The 17,697-nt window shown below is 44.5% G+C and overlaps 1 protein-coding gene and 1 long non-coding RNA gene across 2 annotated transcripts in view; both read left to right on the forward strand.

Annotated features, from left to right (window-relative positions):
* The window catches only part of LOC307220579, a 71,762-nt gene that overhangs the window by 41,795 nt on the left and 12,270 nt on the right, over nt 1–17,697 (forward strand). The window lies entirely within an intron of this gene.
* Nucleotides 1–17,697, forward strand: part of NAPRT (nicotinate phosphoribosyltransferase) — a 34,433-nt gene that overhangs the window by 6,914 nt on the left and 9,822 nt on the right. The window contains exons 3-8 of the mRNA XM_079984368.1: nt 1,636–1,718; nt 3,608–3,738; nt 5,871–5,986; nt 6,632–6,825; nt 7,951–8,091; nt 16,974–17,058. Of these exons, the coding sequence (XP_079840494.1) occupies nt 1,636–1,718; nt 3,608–3,738; nt 5,871–5,986; nt 6,632–6,825; nt 7,951–8,091; nt 16,974–17,058 (750 nt within the window). The remainder of the gene's footprint in view (nt 1–1,635; nt 1,719–3,607; nt 3,739–5,870; nt 5,987–6,631; nt 6,826–7,950; nt 8,092–16,973; nt 17,059–17,697) is intronic.

Below are 17,697 nucleotides of genomic sequence, written 5' to 3' on the forward strand. Positions count from 1 at the left end.
TGTAGTTTCTACCTGCGAGGTGTTGATTGGACAAAGGCATTTGGGGCCACACATCGAGAACCTCTCGCATCGCACACACAAACTCACAAAGGATTCCTGATAGGAAATGCATGTTTGCACATCTGGCGGGTGGGACCAATCGTCTTTGCTGAATTTGTCTATTTTAGTCAGCTTGTGGTGGTTATAGTAATCCATGTACTAATTGTTTCTGTTTGCATTCGTATTTCAGAACATCTTTTCTAATTGATTTGTGTCGCTTTAAATAGTGGTGGTTTTTTTAAAGGATATTTTTATAACATTGCAAATTGCGTAGTACAGTGGTACCTCAGTTTACATACGCTTCAGGTTACAGACTCCGCTAACCCAGAAATAGTGCTTCAAGTTAAGAACTTTGCTTCAGGATAAGAACAGAAATTGTGTTCCGGCGGCACGGTGGCAGCAGGAGGCCCCATTAGCTAAAGTGGTGCTTCAGGTTAAGAACAGTTTAGTTTAAGAACAGACCTCTGGAATGAATTAAGTATTTAACCCGAGGTGCCACTGTATTTATTATTATTATTATTATTATTATTATTATTATTATTACAGTGGTACCTCTGGTTGCGAACGGGATCCGTTCCGGAGGCCCGTTAGCAACATGAAAAGAGCGCAACCTGAAGTGCCATATCTGTGCAGGTGCGCGGTGCGATTTGGTGCTTGTGCGCATGCGCGAGCGGTGAAACCTGGAAGTAACCCTTTCTGGTACTTCCAGGTTGCTGCAGGACGTAACCTGAAAGAACATAACATAAAGCAAATGTAACATGAGGTAAAGGGACCCCTGACCGTTAGGTCCAGTCGTGGCCGACTCTGGGGTTGTGGCGCTCATCTCGCTTTATTGGCCGAGGGAGCCAGCGTACAGCTTCCGGGTCATGTGGCCAGCAGGACTAAGCCGCTTCTGGCGAACCAGAGCAGTGCACGGAAATGCCATTTACCTTTCCGCTAGAGCAGTACCTATTTATCTACTTGCACTTTGACGTGCTTTCAAACTGCTAGGTTGGCAGGAGCAGGGACCGAACAACGGGAGCTCACCCTGTCGCGGGGATTCAAACCGCCGACCTTCTGATCGGCAAGTCCTAGGCTCTGGGGTTTAACCCACAGCGCCACCCGCGTCCCTAACATGAGGTATGACTGTATTATTATTAATATTTCTTACATTTATATGCCACTTTTTTCTCCAAGGATCTCAGGGTTCTCCCCCACCTCCCATTTACTGCTCACAACAACCCTGTGAGGTAGCCTAGTCTGAGAGGCAGCGCTTGACTCCCAAGGTGAGCTTCATAGCTGGCCGAGTGAGGAATTTGTCTCCCAGTTCCTAGTCTGACACTCGAAGAATTCTGGCTTTCTTTGAGCTTACGAGGGATTATATATCAATTAATATTTTTTGCTGCAAAGTTGCAGGGAGGGAAAGTATGCATTTCTGCCCTTTGGAACCTAAGTACTTTTAACATAAGGTGCTTCCTTTTAAAACTTCACCAGAAGAGACAGGCCTGTAGGGGGTGATGCATGGAGTTTTCTAATACCATAGCAAAAAATGACAGGTCCTGATTGGTTGCAAAGGAGTCTTGTGGTACAGGTGTGTTTCTGAATTCCTTCCTGCAGGTGCCGCTGCTGCAGGTGAAGGGTCCCTTGCTGGTGATACAGCTTCTAGAGACCACCCTGCTGTATTTGGTGAACTACGCCAGGTGAGGATGTGAGCGACGGGCCGGAGGACCACTTTTCTTCCAGCCTCTGTGTTTTGGTTAACATTGATGGCAAGATCTTGTTAGAATTCCTGGCTCTGTGATTGCAGTCATGGGATTGTTGTCACATGACAATACAGTGGTACCTCGGGTTACATTCGCTTCAGGTTACATTCGCTTCAGGTTACACACGCCGCTAACCCAGAAATAGTACTTCGGGTTAAGAACTTCGCTTCAGGATGAGAACAGAAATCGTGCTCCGGCAGCCCGGTGGCAGCAAGAGGCCCCATTAGCTAAAGTGGTGCTTCAGGTTAAGAACAGTTTCAGGTTAAGAACGGACCTCCAGAACGAATTAAGTACTTAACCCGAGGTACCACTGTATATGTTTTGACTCCACAGAGTGGGAAGTGACGGAGACAGGGTGTTTGTGTTACTGTGTTCCGTGAAGTGGGACTATTGTCCTTTGTTCTTTTGCTCTTTGCTGTCTGACCCCTAAGTGTGCCAGTGTCGGTTGACATCGGCCGCTGTGAGGTTCGGGCTGAAGAAAGCTTGTGAAGCTCCCGAACGATCCACCAGGAGGGAGAGAACATGCCAGTCGGGCGTGTGTCTCTGCTAAGGTCCTACTCAAGTGTAGTCCGAACTCCTGACAGATCTGTCGCGCTGAGACTATAATCGGTGCACATCGCCCCTGTGGACTCTAGATTTGGGGGTATGGAGTGGCCGGAAGAGTCTCCTAGAGGCTGCTTGGCAGGTTGCCAGATTCCAGGTTGCGGAAGACAAAGGAGCCCTTTGGAGCAGAGGGGGCAACGCTCGACGCTTCTGCACATTTAAAAAATTGCTGTGTTTGCAGCACCGTTGTGAATTCTGTGCGGGGGGGGGGTTGCAACCGGTGAAGCAGGCTTCCATTAGGCCTGGGGGCCAGCACATTTTCCAAAGGACTGGAGATGTCATAAGGTAAAGGTAAAGGGACCCCTGGCCATTAGGTCCAGTCGTGGCCGACTCTGGGGTTGGCCGAGGGAGCCGGCGTGCAGCTTCCGGGTCAAGTGGCCAGCATGACTAAGCCGCTTCTGGCGAACCAGAGCAGCGCATGGAAACGCCGTTTACCTTCCCACCGGAGTGGTACCTATTTATCTACTTGCACTTGGATGTGCTTTCAAACTGCTAGGTTGGCAGGAGCCGGGACCGAGCAACGGGAGCTCACCCCGTCGCGGGGATTCGAACCGCTGACCTTCTGATTGGCAAGTCCTAGGCTCTGTGGTTTAACCCACAGCGCCACCCGCGTCCCACTTCCAAAGGATAATTGGTCGCAAATGTCTATCTAGAGATGCATGGAGGATTTTGTGGGAGTGTGTGGAGAACAGGGAAGGCGCATTCAAACATTAGTCCATCCAAACTTTAGGAAAACAGGTTTTCTGGATCAAACACACAGCCCAGCCATGCTTTCTCTCTTGGAGGTTTCCCCCCTTTCACCTGGTGTCCCTCAGCCATGCAGATGTTACTGGACTCCAGTACTCATCACTCCCAGCCAGTGGGGCCAGTGCGTCAGGGATGGTGGGGGTCGTGTTCCGGCAGGCATCCAGGAGGGCACCAAGTTGGGGAGTCCTGCTCTCTCTAGACCATCCTTTCTCAACCTGTGGGTCCCCAGATGTTGTTGAACTACAACTCCTATTACCCCTAGCTAGCAAGGCCAGAGCTCAGGGATGATGGGAGTTGTAGTCCAACAACATCTGGGGACCCAGATGCAGATGTTCTTTCTAATGTGCACTTGCATCCGAGAGCAAAGAAGGAATTTTCCTAGAAAAATCCCAGCAGTGCATTAAGGAAACCCTCTGCTGTGTTGGAAGGCAATAAAGGGATCGGTTAATATTCAACCTGAATTTTCCTCCTTGCAGTCTCGTCGCTACGAATGCTGCCCGATTCCGGCTCATAGCAGGCCCGGACAAGAAACTCATGGAGATGGGGCTGCGTCGTGCGCAGGGCCCGGACGGGGGCCTATCTGCCTCCAAATATTCGTATGTTGGGGGTAGGTTCTGACTCGTGACTTGCCCTTTGCTGGCCACTAGGTGGCACCACCTGCCTTGCCCTTGCTGCTGTCACCAGAGACTTCCTTTTGGGGTTTGGTCTCTGCCCATACCGACATCGCAAGGATCCAAAGAGCTTGTAAGCCAGGTTTGGGAAACACCTGGAGACTTCTAGGTGTTGCTGGACTCCAGCTCCCATCAGCTCCAACTTAGGTGGCCAGTGGTCAAGGATAATAATAATAATAATTTATTATTTATATCCCGCCCATCTGGCTGGGCCTTCCCAGCCACTCTGGGCGGCTTCCATAAAAACCAAAAATACAGTAAAATCGCACGTTAAAAACTTCCCTGAACAGGGCTGCCTTAAGATGTCTTCTGAATGTCAGGTAGTTGTTTATCGCTTTGACATCTGCTGGGAGGGCGTTCCACAGGGTGGGCGCCACTACCGAGAAGGCCCTCTGCCTGGTTCCCTGTAGCTTTGCTTCTCGCAATGAGGGAACCGCCAGAAGGCCCTCAGCGCTGGACCTCAGCGTCCGGGCAGAATGATGGGGGTGGAGACGCTCCTTCAGGTATACTGGACCGAGGCTGTTTAGGGCTTTAAAGGTCAGCACCAACACTTAGAATTGTGCTCGGAAACATACTGGGAGCCAATGTAGGTCTTTCAAGACCAGTGTTATATGGTCTCGGCGGCCACTCCCAGTCACCAGTCTAGCTGCCGCATTCTGGATTAGTTGTAGTTTCCGAGTCACCTTCAAAGGTAGCCCCACGTAGAGTGCATTGCAGTAGTCCAAGCGGGAGATAACCAGAGCATGCACCACTCTGGCGAGACAGTCTGCAGGCAGATAGGGTCTCATCCTGCGTACCAGATGGAGCTGATAAACAGCTGCCCTGGACACAGATTTGACCTGTGCCTCCATGGACAGCTGTGAGTCCAAAATGACTCCCAGGCTGCACACCTGGTCCTTCAGGATGATGGGATTTGTAGTCCAGAAACGTCAGAAAGGCTGCAGGGTCTCCATCCCTACTGTAAGGGAGGAAGTGATGCTTGGAGATTTGAGGTGGAAACCTGCATCAGGAAGGGGGAGGCTGGTTGGGTTTGGTTTTGGGGTCTGATGGATTCAGGGCAGGGCTCATTGCAGGAGCCCTTGAGCTGAGCCGAAAATAGCCTGGTCCCCTTAGTTTTAGCTGCTCTTCCTGAGATTTTAATCTTTCCCCCTTAAAACCCTGAAAATAACATCACTCATTCACAGTTACGGTGACAATTTTTCTTTGTTTTGTGCATCTTGCTGACTTTTTGCAGATATATTCTCAAAATTTTATATGTCTGTATTAAATAAACAACCCTGAAAAAGGAGGCTGAAACCCCAAAGCCGTCAAGCCGTACCTCAAGACTCGACAGCTGCACCTCTTATGAAGAAGACCTTCCCAAATGCATCCTTCCTATTTTCTCCTATCATGGGTGAAAACAGTACGCTGCGATCACATGATGATAATAATAATAATAATAATAATAATAATAATAATAATAATATATACACACATACACACACACCTCCCATCTGGCTGAGTCTCCCCAGCCACACTCTGGGCGGCTCCCAATCAAGTGTTAAAAACAATACTGAATGGTGCTCAGAAACATACTGGGAGCCAATGTAGGTCTTTCAGGACCGGTGTTATGTGGTCCCAGCAGCCGCTCCCAATCACCAGTCTAGCTGCCGCATTGTGGATTAATTGCAGTTTCTGGGTCACCTTCAAAGGTAGTCCCATGTAGAGAACATTGCATTGGTACAGGCGGGAGATAACCAGAGCATGCACCACTCTGGGGAGACAGTCCGCGGGCAGGGAGGGTCTCATCCTTCGTTCCAGATGGAGCTGGTAGACAGCCGCCCTAGACACAGAATTGACCTGCGCCTCCATGGACAGCTGAGTCCAGAATGACTCCCAGGCTGTGCACCTGGTCCTTCAGGGGCACAGTGACCCCATTCAGGACCAGGGAGTCCCCCACACGTGTGATAGCCCATGCTTACACGTGGAATCTCACTTCCAATTTGGTTCCTGCTGAAGGCCTGGTGGAAATGGGTCCTGGGAACCATGCAGCCCCCCCAAAACCTGACAAGAGTCCCTTCTCTTCCAGGGTTCAATTTTACCAGCAACGTCCTGGCCGGGAAGCTCTATGGGATTCCAGTGCGGGGAACTGTAGCGCATTCTTACATTTTGTCCTTCACCTCGCTGGCTGAGGTGAACCCGCGGGTTAGTATTTTTTTGGGGGGGACAGGTTTCAGAGGCGTGTAGAATGTTTTCACCTTTTAGCCTTTCTCTCTTTTTTTAGCAATTTTATTTATTTATTAACGTTCTTATGTTGCATCGGTAAAGAATATCACATTACAATACAATGCTTATTATCATATTATTTTCAACATGTATACAAAATTTATATACAAAGTTTATATACCTAAAGATAACAAAAAAGGAAGAAAGAAAAAAACCAGGACAAAAAACTATTCCAAAGTCATATCTGTACCAACACTTTGGACCTCCTGTCTATCCCGTTGTATATTCCTTTTTTACAATTGAATGTACTCTTATTATTGTATATTTCTTTACATTTTGTCTTATACATTCCTATATCAATATGTACCCTTGGTCTTATTTCTCAACTCATCTTTTTAGCCTTTCCTTATTGTTGATTTTATCTTCTCAAAAGAGTTGCTTCTCCGGCTTTTGCTTCTCAATCTACCGTTTGCTCCTCTTCGTAAACCTGGGGTTTTTGCTTTTTTAAAACTTAAATAAGTTTTACGGAATAAATGCACCAATGAGATCGCTGGGTGGTCGGTCCAGAATCCCAAGATGGCGACCGGGCCTGGATTCTGATAGCACCTCTGTTCCTCTCTGCAGACCCTGATCCCACGACACGGAAAGGAGCCTGTGGATTTTCTGTCCTTAGTGGAGACATGGCTGAGCCGGGTTTGCCAACTGCTCCAAATCCCGCTGGAGACAGTCAACCGTGGGGAGCTGGCTGCCTTCGTCTCCTACGCCATCACCTTCCCACAAAACTTCCAGGGTCTTTTGGACACCTTCTGCGTGATGAAGTAAGCTCTGCGCTCCAAACTTAAATTCGTTATTCTTTACTGCATTCACACCCCACCTTGATTCTACAAGGTCTCTTGCCTCCCTCCTCGTTTTATCCCCACAGCAACCCTGTGAGGTAGGATAGGCCAAGAGGCTTGAGCTTTGTGGCCGGCTGGGAATTCGAACCCTGGTCTCTTCTCAGGTCTGGCACTCTAACCACTGTACCACACTATTCTGAGGCCAAGTGCTTACGATCTGAGGTTACGTTTGGCCTTTGCTTTGTTGTTGTTTAGTCGTTTAGTCGTGTCCAACTCTTCGTGACCCCCTGGACCAGAGCACGCCAGGCACTCCTGTCTTCCACTGCCTCCCGCAGTTTGGTCAAACTCATGCTGGTTTCTTCAAGAACACTGTCCCACCATCTCGTCCTCTGTCGTCCCCTTCTCCTTGTGCCCTCCATCTTTCCCAACATCAGGGTCTTTTCCAGGGAGTCTTCTCTTCTCATGAGGTGGCCAAAGTCTTGGAGCCTCAGCTTCAGGATCTGTCCTTCCAGTGAGCACTCAGGGCTGATTTCCTTCAGAATGGAGAGGTTTGATCTTCTTGCAGTCCATGGGACTCTCAAGAGTCTCCTCCAGCACCAGAATTCAAAAGCATCCATTCTTTGGTGATCAGCCTTCTTTATGGTCCAGCTCCCTACGAACTTATAGTTATACAATACAGGGATCAGTCTAATTCTGCCAAGATGTTTCCTTTTTATTCCATAGTTTTCTAAATATTCTTTAAAGATTCCCCAATCCTTATGCAGTGGTACCTCGGATTACATACGCTTCAGGTTACACACTCGGCTAACCCAGAAATATTGCTTCAGGTTAAAAACTTTGCTTCAGGATAAGAACAGAAATCATGCTCCAGCGGCAGCAGGAGGCCCCATTAGCTAAAGTGGTGCTTCAGGTTAAGAACAGTTGCAGGTTAAGAACGGACTTCCGGGACGAATTAAGTACTTAACCCGAGGTACCACTGTAGACTTTTTCTTTTGGTTGTCCTCTTACCCTTCCTGTCGCTTTCGCTAGCTGCAGATATTCTACCATTAGGATTTGCCAATCTTCCATCCCCCTTACGGTTTCTTGCAACCCCTTCCCTGCCCACAGGAGCGGCATCCCGAACTTCTGTGCCGTCGCCCTGGCGCTGAACGAGCTGGGCTACCGAGTCATTGGCGTCCGCCTGGACAGCGGGGATCTGGCTAAGCAGTCGGTGGAGATACGGCGAGTGTTTCGCAGCTGCAGCAAGCAGTGAGTGTGCGGCTGTTTCCCCTCACGTCACCCCCTAGATTTGACCTTTCCAGGCGGAGACGTTACTGTGGAGCTGATGGCTGCTGATCAAGGCCTGATTCCTGATTCCAGCCAAACTCGGGTCCATCTCTAGATTTCTTGTGCTTCTCATGTTCCTGTCAGAAATCAAGCCTTTATCAGGAGAAACTGGCAACTCTCCCAGGCACCCGGCATGATTCCCTGTTGACCTCCCTGGCTGCATTCCCCAGCAAGGTCCAGGCTAGGTCGCAATAGGCGATCCTTCTCAGCGTGAGAAGAACACACCCCTCTTTCCTGCCCCCTGGCAGGGGAAAGAGATAGACAGAAACGTATTTACATGCCTTTATTTCTGTCTTTGCAGCGTTACAAAAAACATGACTGCTCTCTTCAAGCTCCAGCAGTCTAGTAACAAACACTTCCTGGACAGGAATAAACAGAAGAGCTCATATTACATTCTGAGCTAATTCCGGTGCTTCGTGAGGAGATTTCACCCCTCCCATATCCAAGAATCTCCTGACGAGTCTGCTGATTCTCCAGAGAGGAGGAGCAGTGTTCTGCTTTCTACTTACTCAGCTCCGTCAGCAAGTCAGTCAGTCAGTCAGTGTGTCGGAGAGAGAGAGAGACTGAGTGTTAGAGATCATGTGTAGAGATAAGGTTACTGCTAAGAGCAGCTGCAGACACTCAGTGCAGCATTCATTTATGCTTAGACCTATTTAGCTCTGTATATAGTTTTGTATTATAGTTGTAGTTATAGAATAAATGAAGATATTCTACAGAGCTGCTCTCCGAGTTGTTTATACACTGCCAGACTCTGCTATACTCTGCTGTGCGACGACTGTATTGTGGAAGTGAATCCGGTGCTCACAACTCTAAGCTGTGAGTCCACAGCACTTTGACCTGGTGGTCTCTGGAAGTGCTACCCAGCTCGCCTAGCCCAGTCGGGGTTGAAGTGCATGAGTCCAGTTGGTGACACTGGCTCAAGGGCGATGCTGACACTTCGCACTGTGAATTGACTGTCCCTCTGATTCCCACGGGCAGTCCCAACATTCCCATCATGTTTACTTTTCAAGCTAGCACTTTGCAGCTGCATTGCATCCATATCGTAACAGTTCCTCAGTGGCCTGTTTCACCGCCAGTGCTCAGGCGAGGGGTAGAGAACAGAAGGCCATTGCTCCAAATGCAGCCCTCCTCTTTCCCTTGCCCCCTAGGCCCTTGGGAGAAGGGCCACAGCTGAGCGGTAGAGTGTCGGCTTTCTTGCATATGGTCTTGGGTTCAATTCCCGGCACCTCCAGGTCTTCTTTGGCAATCACTTGTTGCTGAGTAAGACTTCCGGAGGCGGCGCGAACGGCAATGGCGGTCCTTTTCCTTTAGTGAAAGGGAGCTCTGCGGAGATCGGGTCTTCCGCTACGGCGAAGCGGAGACCCGCGTCTGAAACCCACAGGCAGCAAGAGCCTGTGGTCCTGGGACTCGGCGGGCGCCAGGAGCGACCCTCAAAACGTTGAAGAGACCCCGTAAGGAGCCTCGGATCGTGGAGGGGGTTGCAGCGCTGTGAGTCGATCGCTACTCCGCAGAGTGAAGCCGCGCAGCTGCTGCCGGTGAGCGCTGACCTTTTTTCCTTGAAACGTTCGGAACTGAAAAGCAACAACCCGTGAGTAAGGAAGGACTTTTTAAAATTGGAGTCTAAATTAATGGAAATTTGGCTGAAAGCGGAGAGATGTTAAAAGGAAGTCCGTCTTCCGCTGCTATTTAAATTTCAAAGCAAAAAGAGCTGGAGGAGTGGAGCCACTGTAGAGGTTTTTTAAACCATCTGATTTGAGCACCCACTGAAGCTGCTTTGAGACAAAGTAAAGATTTAACTTAATTACTGGATTTAACCTTTACTTGGACTGTGATAATCTTCTGCTATGGGAACTATAGATTTTGACTGAGAAGCCCAGGTACTTGAGCTGCCTGAACAGTAAAACTGTCAGTTTGCAGACTTGGCTATTGTGGATTTGGACTTGCAACATTTAGAGCATTTTAAGACTTGCTACTTTGAAACACCAGTTGACACTTGTCAGAAACAATGTTTTGCTGTCAATTCTAACTCTGCTAAGCATTAGCTACTGAAGGTCTATGGACATAAATTTGACTTTATTGATTTTATTTGATTTGACTTCTTCTCTCAAGACATTGCAAGCTCCCTCTAGAGGATTCTGGACTTACAGCAGTGACATTATTCTACTTTCTCTTTCCTTTCCTCCTATACGATTGTTTACTCTTGGGCTGTGGAATTCTCATGGGAACAACTCAGCTTGACCTTGACTGTTAGATAAAGTTGGAATGAGTGGCACAAGAAAAAAGGGAGTAAGAACTAGACAAACAACTTTAACCTCAGCATTACAGACACGTAGATCATCTGTACCTACTCTGCCGGTAGCAGGGGAGGAAGAAATTGTATCTACTCTGCCGTTGGCAGGGGAAGAAGAAGAAACTGAGCAGTTACAGTTGGAAGATATGGCCTCAGGAGCAACTGCTTCAATTCTAGAGAAAATTTATGAAAAATTGGAATCCTTGGATAAAAGAGTAGAATCTCTGGACAAGAAAGCGGATGAACAAACAGCTAAAATTGATCAAAATACAGCTTGTCTAAACAGAATAACTGGACAGGTGGCACAGAACGTACAAGCAATTGGGCAGTTAACTGAGGCCTCTGAAGAGAATCGTAAATTGGCTGAGGCTACCAGCCAAAAAGTTGAAAAATTAGAACAAGAGGTAAAACCATTATGTAAACAAGTTGGAGAACATCAGATGTATTTGTCTATGATAGAACTGCGGAACCGGGAAAATAATTTAAGATTAAGGTCAATACCAGAAGCTGAAGAAGAAAACCTAGCTGAGTTCCTGACCAAAGAATTTTCCAAGTTCTGGTCTATACAGGAAGAAAAGGATTTTAAAATTGTATCGGCTTTCAGACTTGGAAGATTTGCAAAGAAAGATAAGCCCAGAGATTGCTTGATAACTTTGAGATCGAGGGAGGAAAGGGACAAGATTTTGGGATTACACTACGAAAAGTCACTGGACATTTTGGATAAAAGAGCAGAAATTTACAAAGATATCCCGAAACAACTGCTGGACCTTAGATCCGCCTATCTTGAATTGGTGAGACTGTTAAGGAGTAATTCAATCATTTTCAGGTGGGAATTTCCTCAGGGATTATCCTTCACCTTCAGAGGGAAGAAAGTCAAGATTAAAACACTTGAAGATAGAGATAAATTTTTGATTGCTTACGGAGAGGACCTTCAGAAAGGAATCGAAACACCCTTGGGGCCTGGAGCATCTGCTGTACCTACTCCCTTGGAACCTGAAGATCCAGAGAAAAAGATACCACCCCTTGAGAAATAACAGATTTGCTCAGGATGTCTCTGCAACTGTTGAGCTGGAATATTAATGGGTGCAACTCTCCGGAAAAAAGGAGGAAATTATTTCATATATTGAAAAAAGAACAATTGGACATTATCTGTCTGCAAGAAACACATGTGACAAGGCTCCATAGAAAAGTGCTAATAAATAAAAGATTAGGCCAAGAATTTATATATTCGGACCGAGTGAAGAAAAGAGGAGTGGTGATCTATGCAAAGGAGAGCCTATCACCTAAATTTTTATTTAAAGATGAGCAAGGAAGAATTTTGGCAATAGAGATACATTATCAAGGAGAGAAGTTTTTGATACTAGGAATTTATGCACCAAATGAAGGGAAATCGGAATTTTATAAGAAGTTGCATGAGAATGTCCTGGACTATCTGGACTATGACAACATCATTATGATGGGAGATATGAATGGCGTGGTATCAACCAACATGGATAAGTCACAAAATCAAAATCTTACAAAAGATGGAAGACTACCAAAGACCTTTTTTGAACTAACTGACAACATGGACTTGATTGACATTTGGAGGACAAAGAACCCCCTGGGAAGAGAAGGAACATTCTTTTCTGAAGCCCAACTGACATGGACGAGAATCGACCAAATATGGATATCTAGAGGTCTGGCACCTAAGACTGGAAAGGTGGAAATCTGCCCAAAGACGTGCTCCGACCATAATGCTGTAAAGATGAACATAACACTACTACCAGCCGGCTCCTTTAGATGGAAGATGAATGACAGTTTGTTTAGAGATCAGGAGATTACCAAGAAGGCCCAAAAAGTTTTGAAGGACTATTTTGAGATAAATTTGAACACTACGGTGGAAAAAAGAATCATCTGGGATGCAAGTAAGGCCGTGATGAGGGGGTTCCTGATACAACAGAATGCTGTAAAGAAAAGGACACAAAATGAGAAAAAAGATAAGATTTTGGAGAAAATCAAAGAACTTGAGAAGAAGCTAAGATCTAATCCGAAGTCACAGCCGATTCTTAGAGAAATTAAACTCCATCAAGCACAGTATTCTAAATTGATAAACCAGGAAATAGAGTGGAAACTCAAATTAATGAAATAAAGATCATTTGATTCGGCGAATAAATGTGGGAAACTGCTAGCATGGCAGTTGAAAAAGAGACAGAAACTAAACACAGTTACAAATTTAGAGATTGAAGGAAGAAACATTCAGAACCCTGTGGACATTAGAAAGTGTTTCCAGAGATACTTCAAAAAATTATATACTCAAGGGCCGCAAGATGAGGACGAGATAAAACAATTTTTGAAAAAGAATGGATTACCAAAATTGTCACAAGAAAATAGAGTAATCTTGAACTCTAAAATAACACGACAAGAGATTGAACAAGCTATTCAGAATATGCAATTGGGCAAATCTCCAGGGCCAGATGGACTAACCTCCAAGTATTATAAGACATTGAAAGATTATTTGATACAACCAATGCTGGAGGTTAGCAACGAAATTTTGGAGGGGAAAAAGGCGCCAGAATCGTGGAAAGAAGCTTTTATCACATTGATACCCAAAGCGGAAACTGAAAAGACTCAACTTAAGAACTACCGCCCTATCTCCCTCCTAAACGTGGATTACAAAATATTTGCAGACATACTAGCAAGTAGATTTAAAAAAGTCTTGAATCAGGTAATTCACAAAGACCAGGCAGGCTTTCTCCCAGGAAGACATTTGTTTGCTAACACAAGGAACATAATTGACATTTTGGAACTTTTGCAAACAAATATCAACACAAAAGCAGTTTTAATTTTTATAGATGCGGAGAAAGCCTTTGATAATATTTCTTGGAAATTTATGAAGGGAAATTTGGAAGGGATGGGGGTGGGACGGAGTTTTGGGAACGGGATTGACGCAATTTATTCAGAACAAAAGGCTAAACTGATAGTTAACAATGTGATTACTGAAGAGTTCAAAATTGAAAAAGGAACACGACAAGGCTGCCCGATTTCCCCACTGTTATTTATCTCTGTTCTGGAGGTGCTCTTGAACATGATCAGAAAACTAAGGTATTGGGGAAAAATTTGACAGTTACAGAGTCAGAACGGTTTCAGAAAGAGACAGAGTTGAACGTGGTTAAAAAAGTAAAATACCTAGGGGTAAATATAACAGCAAAAAATCTGAGTCTATTTAAAGATAATTATGAGAAATGCTGGGCAGAAATTAAGAGAGACTTAGAAAGTTGGACAAGATTGAAACTTTCCTTGTCAGGCCGAATTGCTGCTGTAAAGATGAATGTATTGCCGAAAATGCTTTTCTTATTTCAAACATTACAGATTGTGGACAAAACAGAGTGTTTCCGGAAGTGGCAGAAAGATATTTCTAAATTTGTCTGGCAGGGCAAAAAGCCCAGAATTAAGTTTAAGATATTAACTGATGCGAAAGAAAGAGGGGGCTTTGCCCTGCCAGACTTAAGGCTGTACTATGAATCAGCAGCTTTTTGCTGGTTGAAAGATTGGCTGCTTCTCGAAGACACTGATGTACTAGATCTGGAAGGTTTTGACAATGCGTTTGGTTGGCATGCATATTTATGGTATGACAAGGTTAAGATCAATAAGAATTTCAAGAACCATATTGTCAGAAAAGCAGTGTTTAATGTCTGGACAAAATACAAAGACTTATTGGAAAACAAAACTCCAAGGTGGCTTTCACCATTGGAAGCTAAGGCCCGGAAAAGACTCAATATGGAGGCCAAATGGCCGAAGTATTGGGAAATATTAGAAAAAGATGGAGATAATTGGAAATTGCAGAGTCAGGAGAAAATGAAAGACAAAGTGCGAGATTGGTTACATTATGCTCAGATTAAAGAAGTTTTTAAACTTGATAAAAAGTTAGGATTCCTGGTGGAAAAATCGAAGTTAGAAATGGAACTGTTAGAGCCTAAGACTAAGGTACTCTCAAGAATGTATAACTTGCTGTTAAAATGGAACACACAAGATGAAATGGTTAAATCGGCTATGATAAAGTGGGCACAGGACATTGGGTATAATATTATGTTTGAGGACTGGGAAAAGTTATGGACCATTGGGCTGAATTTCACTGCATGTAATGCTTTGAAAGAAAATGTAATGAAAATGATATATAGATGGTACATGACCCCAGTTAAACTTGCCAAAATATACCATTTGTCTGATAATAAATGTTGGAAATGTAAAGAACATGAAGGTACATTCTTTCACCTCTGGTGGACCTGCCCTAAAGTGAAGGCCTTCTGGGAAATGATATATAATGAGTTGAAAAAGGTATTTAAGTATACCTTCCCTAAGAAACCAGAGGCCTTCCTTTTGGGCATCGTTGACCAGAGGGTGCTAAGGAATGACCGAACATTTTTTATGTATGCAACAATAGCAGCAAGGATACTCGTTGCGAAGCATTGGAAAACCCAAGATCTACCCACACTGGAAGAATGGCAGATGCAACTGATAGACTATATGGAACTGGCTGAGATGACTGGCAGAATTCGAGACCTGGGAGAGGAGACGGTGGAAGAAGATTGGAAGAAATTTAAGGACTATTTGCAAAAATATTGTAAACTGTATGAATGTTAAGGAGGATGCTTGATCACAAACAACTTGGCACCATTGAATTAGATAAACTGAACTATGAAGATAAGCTAAATTTAGGAAAAAATCAATTTTTAGATAATGATTAGGCTAAACTAAAAAGTTTTAAAAAGTCAAATGAATATATCTAAAATTTAAGATATAACATTGGAAAATTAGATAAGGTGGGGACAAGGTGATAAATTGCTGAATTAATTTTTATATTTTGGAACGTAGGAGAGGGAGATGTGAGGAAGTCCAAAAAGGATAAGAAAATATGTTATGAAATGTGATGTTTTTTGTATGTTTTGTTTATTATGTTATAATTCAAAAAAAAAAACCTATTAATAAATATTATATATATAAAAAAAAAAATTCCCGGCACCTCCAGGTCTTCTTTGGCAATCACTTGTTGCTGAGTAAGATTGTCTTCCATAAACACGGTTCTAACAATGAGTCCGTGACTGCGGAGGCCAATTCCAGATCCACACGTCCTTCTACAGTGGGGACATAGGTTTCTGGGTGGGAGTTGATCATGGTGTGGATTTTCCAAGCGTCCCTTCCTCTTAGCATGTTTCTCCTTTGCGTCCTGAGTTCTAGTGTCTTCAAAGCCCCTGACACCTTTGGTAAAGGCTGTTCTCCAACTGGAGCGCTCGCAGGCCAGTGTTTCCCAGTTGTCGGGGTTTATACTACTTTTTTTAGATTAATAATAATAATAATAATGCAATAATTTATTATTTATTATTTATACCCCACCCATCTGGCTGGGCTTCCCAAGCCACTCTGGGCAGCTTCCAACAAAATATTAAAATACAGTGGTCTGTTAAACATTAAAAGTTTCCTTAAACAGGGCTGCCTTCAGGTCTCTTCTAAAAGTCTGGTAGTTCTTCTTCTCTTTGACATCTCCTGGCATGGCGTTCCACAGGGCGGGTGCCACTACTGAGAAGGCCCTCTGCCTGGTTCCCTGTAACTTGGCTTCTCGCTGTGAGGGAACCGCCAGAAGGCCCTCGGCGCTGGACCTTTGCCTTGAGACAGTCTTTAAACCTCTTTTGTTGACCACCAGCATTACGCTTTCCATTTTTAAGTTGGGAATAGAGTTGTTGCTTTCGAAGACATCATCAGGCATCCACACAACATGACCAGTCCAACGAAGTTGATGTTGGAATAATCATCGCTTCAGCAGTTAGCAGGGCTGGGAAGACCATGATTTAAATCAAATCCATTTAGATCATGATTTAAATCACTAGTCAGTAAGACTTGATTTAAATCTTTTTTTTTTTTTTTTAACAGAAAGACTTGTTCTTGCTGGTATAATCTTAATATTTACAACCAGATGAAGGTTTCGTTTTTGGAATAATAAATTTTCAGAGTAGTTTTTACAGTCATATCGAAAATTGCTGATTTGGTTATACTATAAGAAATACATAGGCAGATAATTATGAAATTATTGTGAGGTTTAATAAGTTAACTGTTTATATTTGGACAACTTTTCTGCTGTACTTGATTGGAAGGAGAAAAACAATCATTTCCTTAATAACAATTTAAACAATATATTTAACTAAAACAATAACATTATAGCATATGTATCCATGTTCGTTAACTGATGTGGTTAAACTTTTTTTTAAAAAACCCTCAGTCTGAGTTTTAGCACACATGAAAAACTTAAAACAAATCCTTATTTCCTGATGAATAGCCTTTGGACTCTAATGTAACTTAAATAGAAAACTATCTTTAGAAATATTTTTCCTCCAAAAGCATTTTATTTTAAAAATTTTAATTAAAAAATCCGATTTAAATTTTAAAAATTGGGGTGTTTTGTTTTGTTTTGCTTTTAAAATGATTTTTATCCACCCTGCTTGTCATGTCCTTTCTCTCCTTTTTTGCTTGTCTTGCCACCCAGCTTTCAGGTCCCCTGGTTCGAAGCGGTCCCCATCGCCGTGAGCAACGACGTCAGCGAAGAGAACCTTCGGGAGCTCTCTCAGGAGGTGAGGACATGCTTGCTCTTGCTCAAGTTCGGTGCGTGGGAAGGGGAGACTCCCTGAGTCTCGGCGAGCAAATAATTGCAGCAGCTAATAGCAATAATTACCTGCAGCAGCATAGCTTAAATTATTCGGTGCTCCAAGGAAGCCCTGTAAAAGTTTGTCCTGGCCAGGTAAGGAAAAGAGATCACAGACATTCGGTATTATTAATTTAATAATCATTTATTATTTATACCCCACCCATCTAACTGGGTTTCCCCAGCCACTCTGGGCGGCTTTCAACAGAACATTAAAAAATGAATAAAACAAAAAACATTAAATAACTTCCCTAAACAGGGCTGCCTTCAGATATCTTCTAAATGTCAGATAGTTGTTTATTTCCTTGACTTCTGATGGGAGAGCATTCCACAGGGCAGGCGCCACCACCAAAAAGGACCTCTGCCTGGTTCCCTGTAGCTTTGCTTCTCGCAATGAGGGAACCGCCAGAAGGCCCTCGGCGCTGGACCTCAGCGTCCGGGCAGAATGATGGGGGTGGAGACGCTCCTTCAGGTATACTGGACCGAGGCCATTTAGGGCTTTAAAGGTCAGCACCAACACTTTGAATTGTGCTCGGAAACATATGGTCTCGGCGGCCACTCCCAGTCA

This window comes from Podarcis cretensis (genome assembly GCF_951804945.1).
Source record: "Podarcis cretensis genome assembly, chromosome: 7".
In the NCBI taxonomy this organism is placed as follows: Eukaryota; Metazoa; Chordata; class Lepidosauria; order Squamata; family Lacertidae; genus Podarcis; species Podarcis cretensis.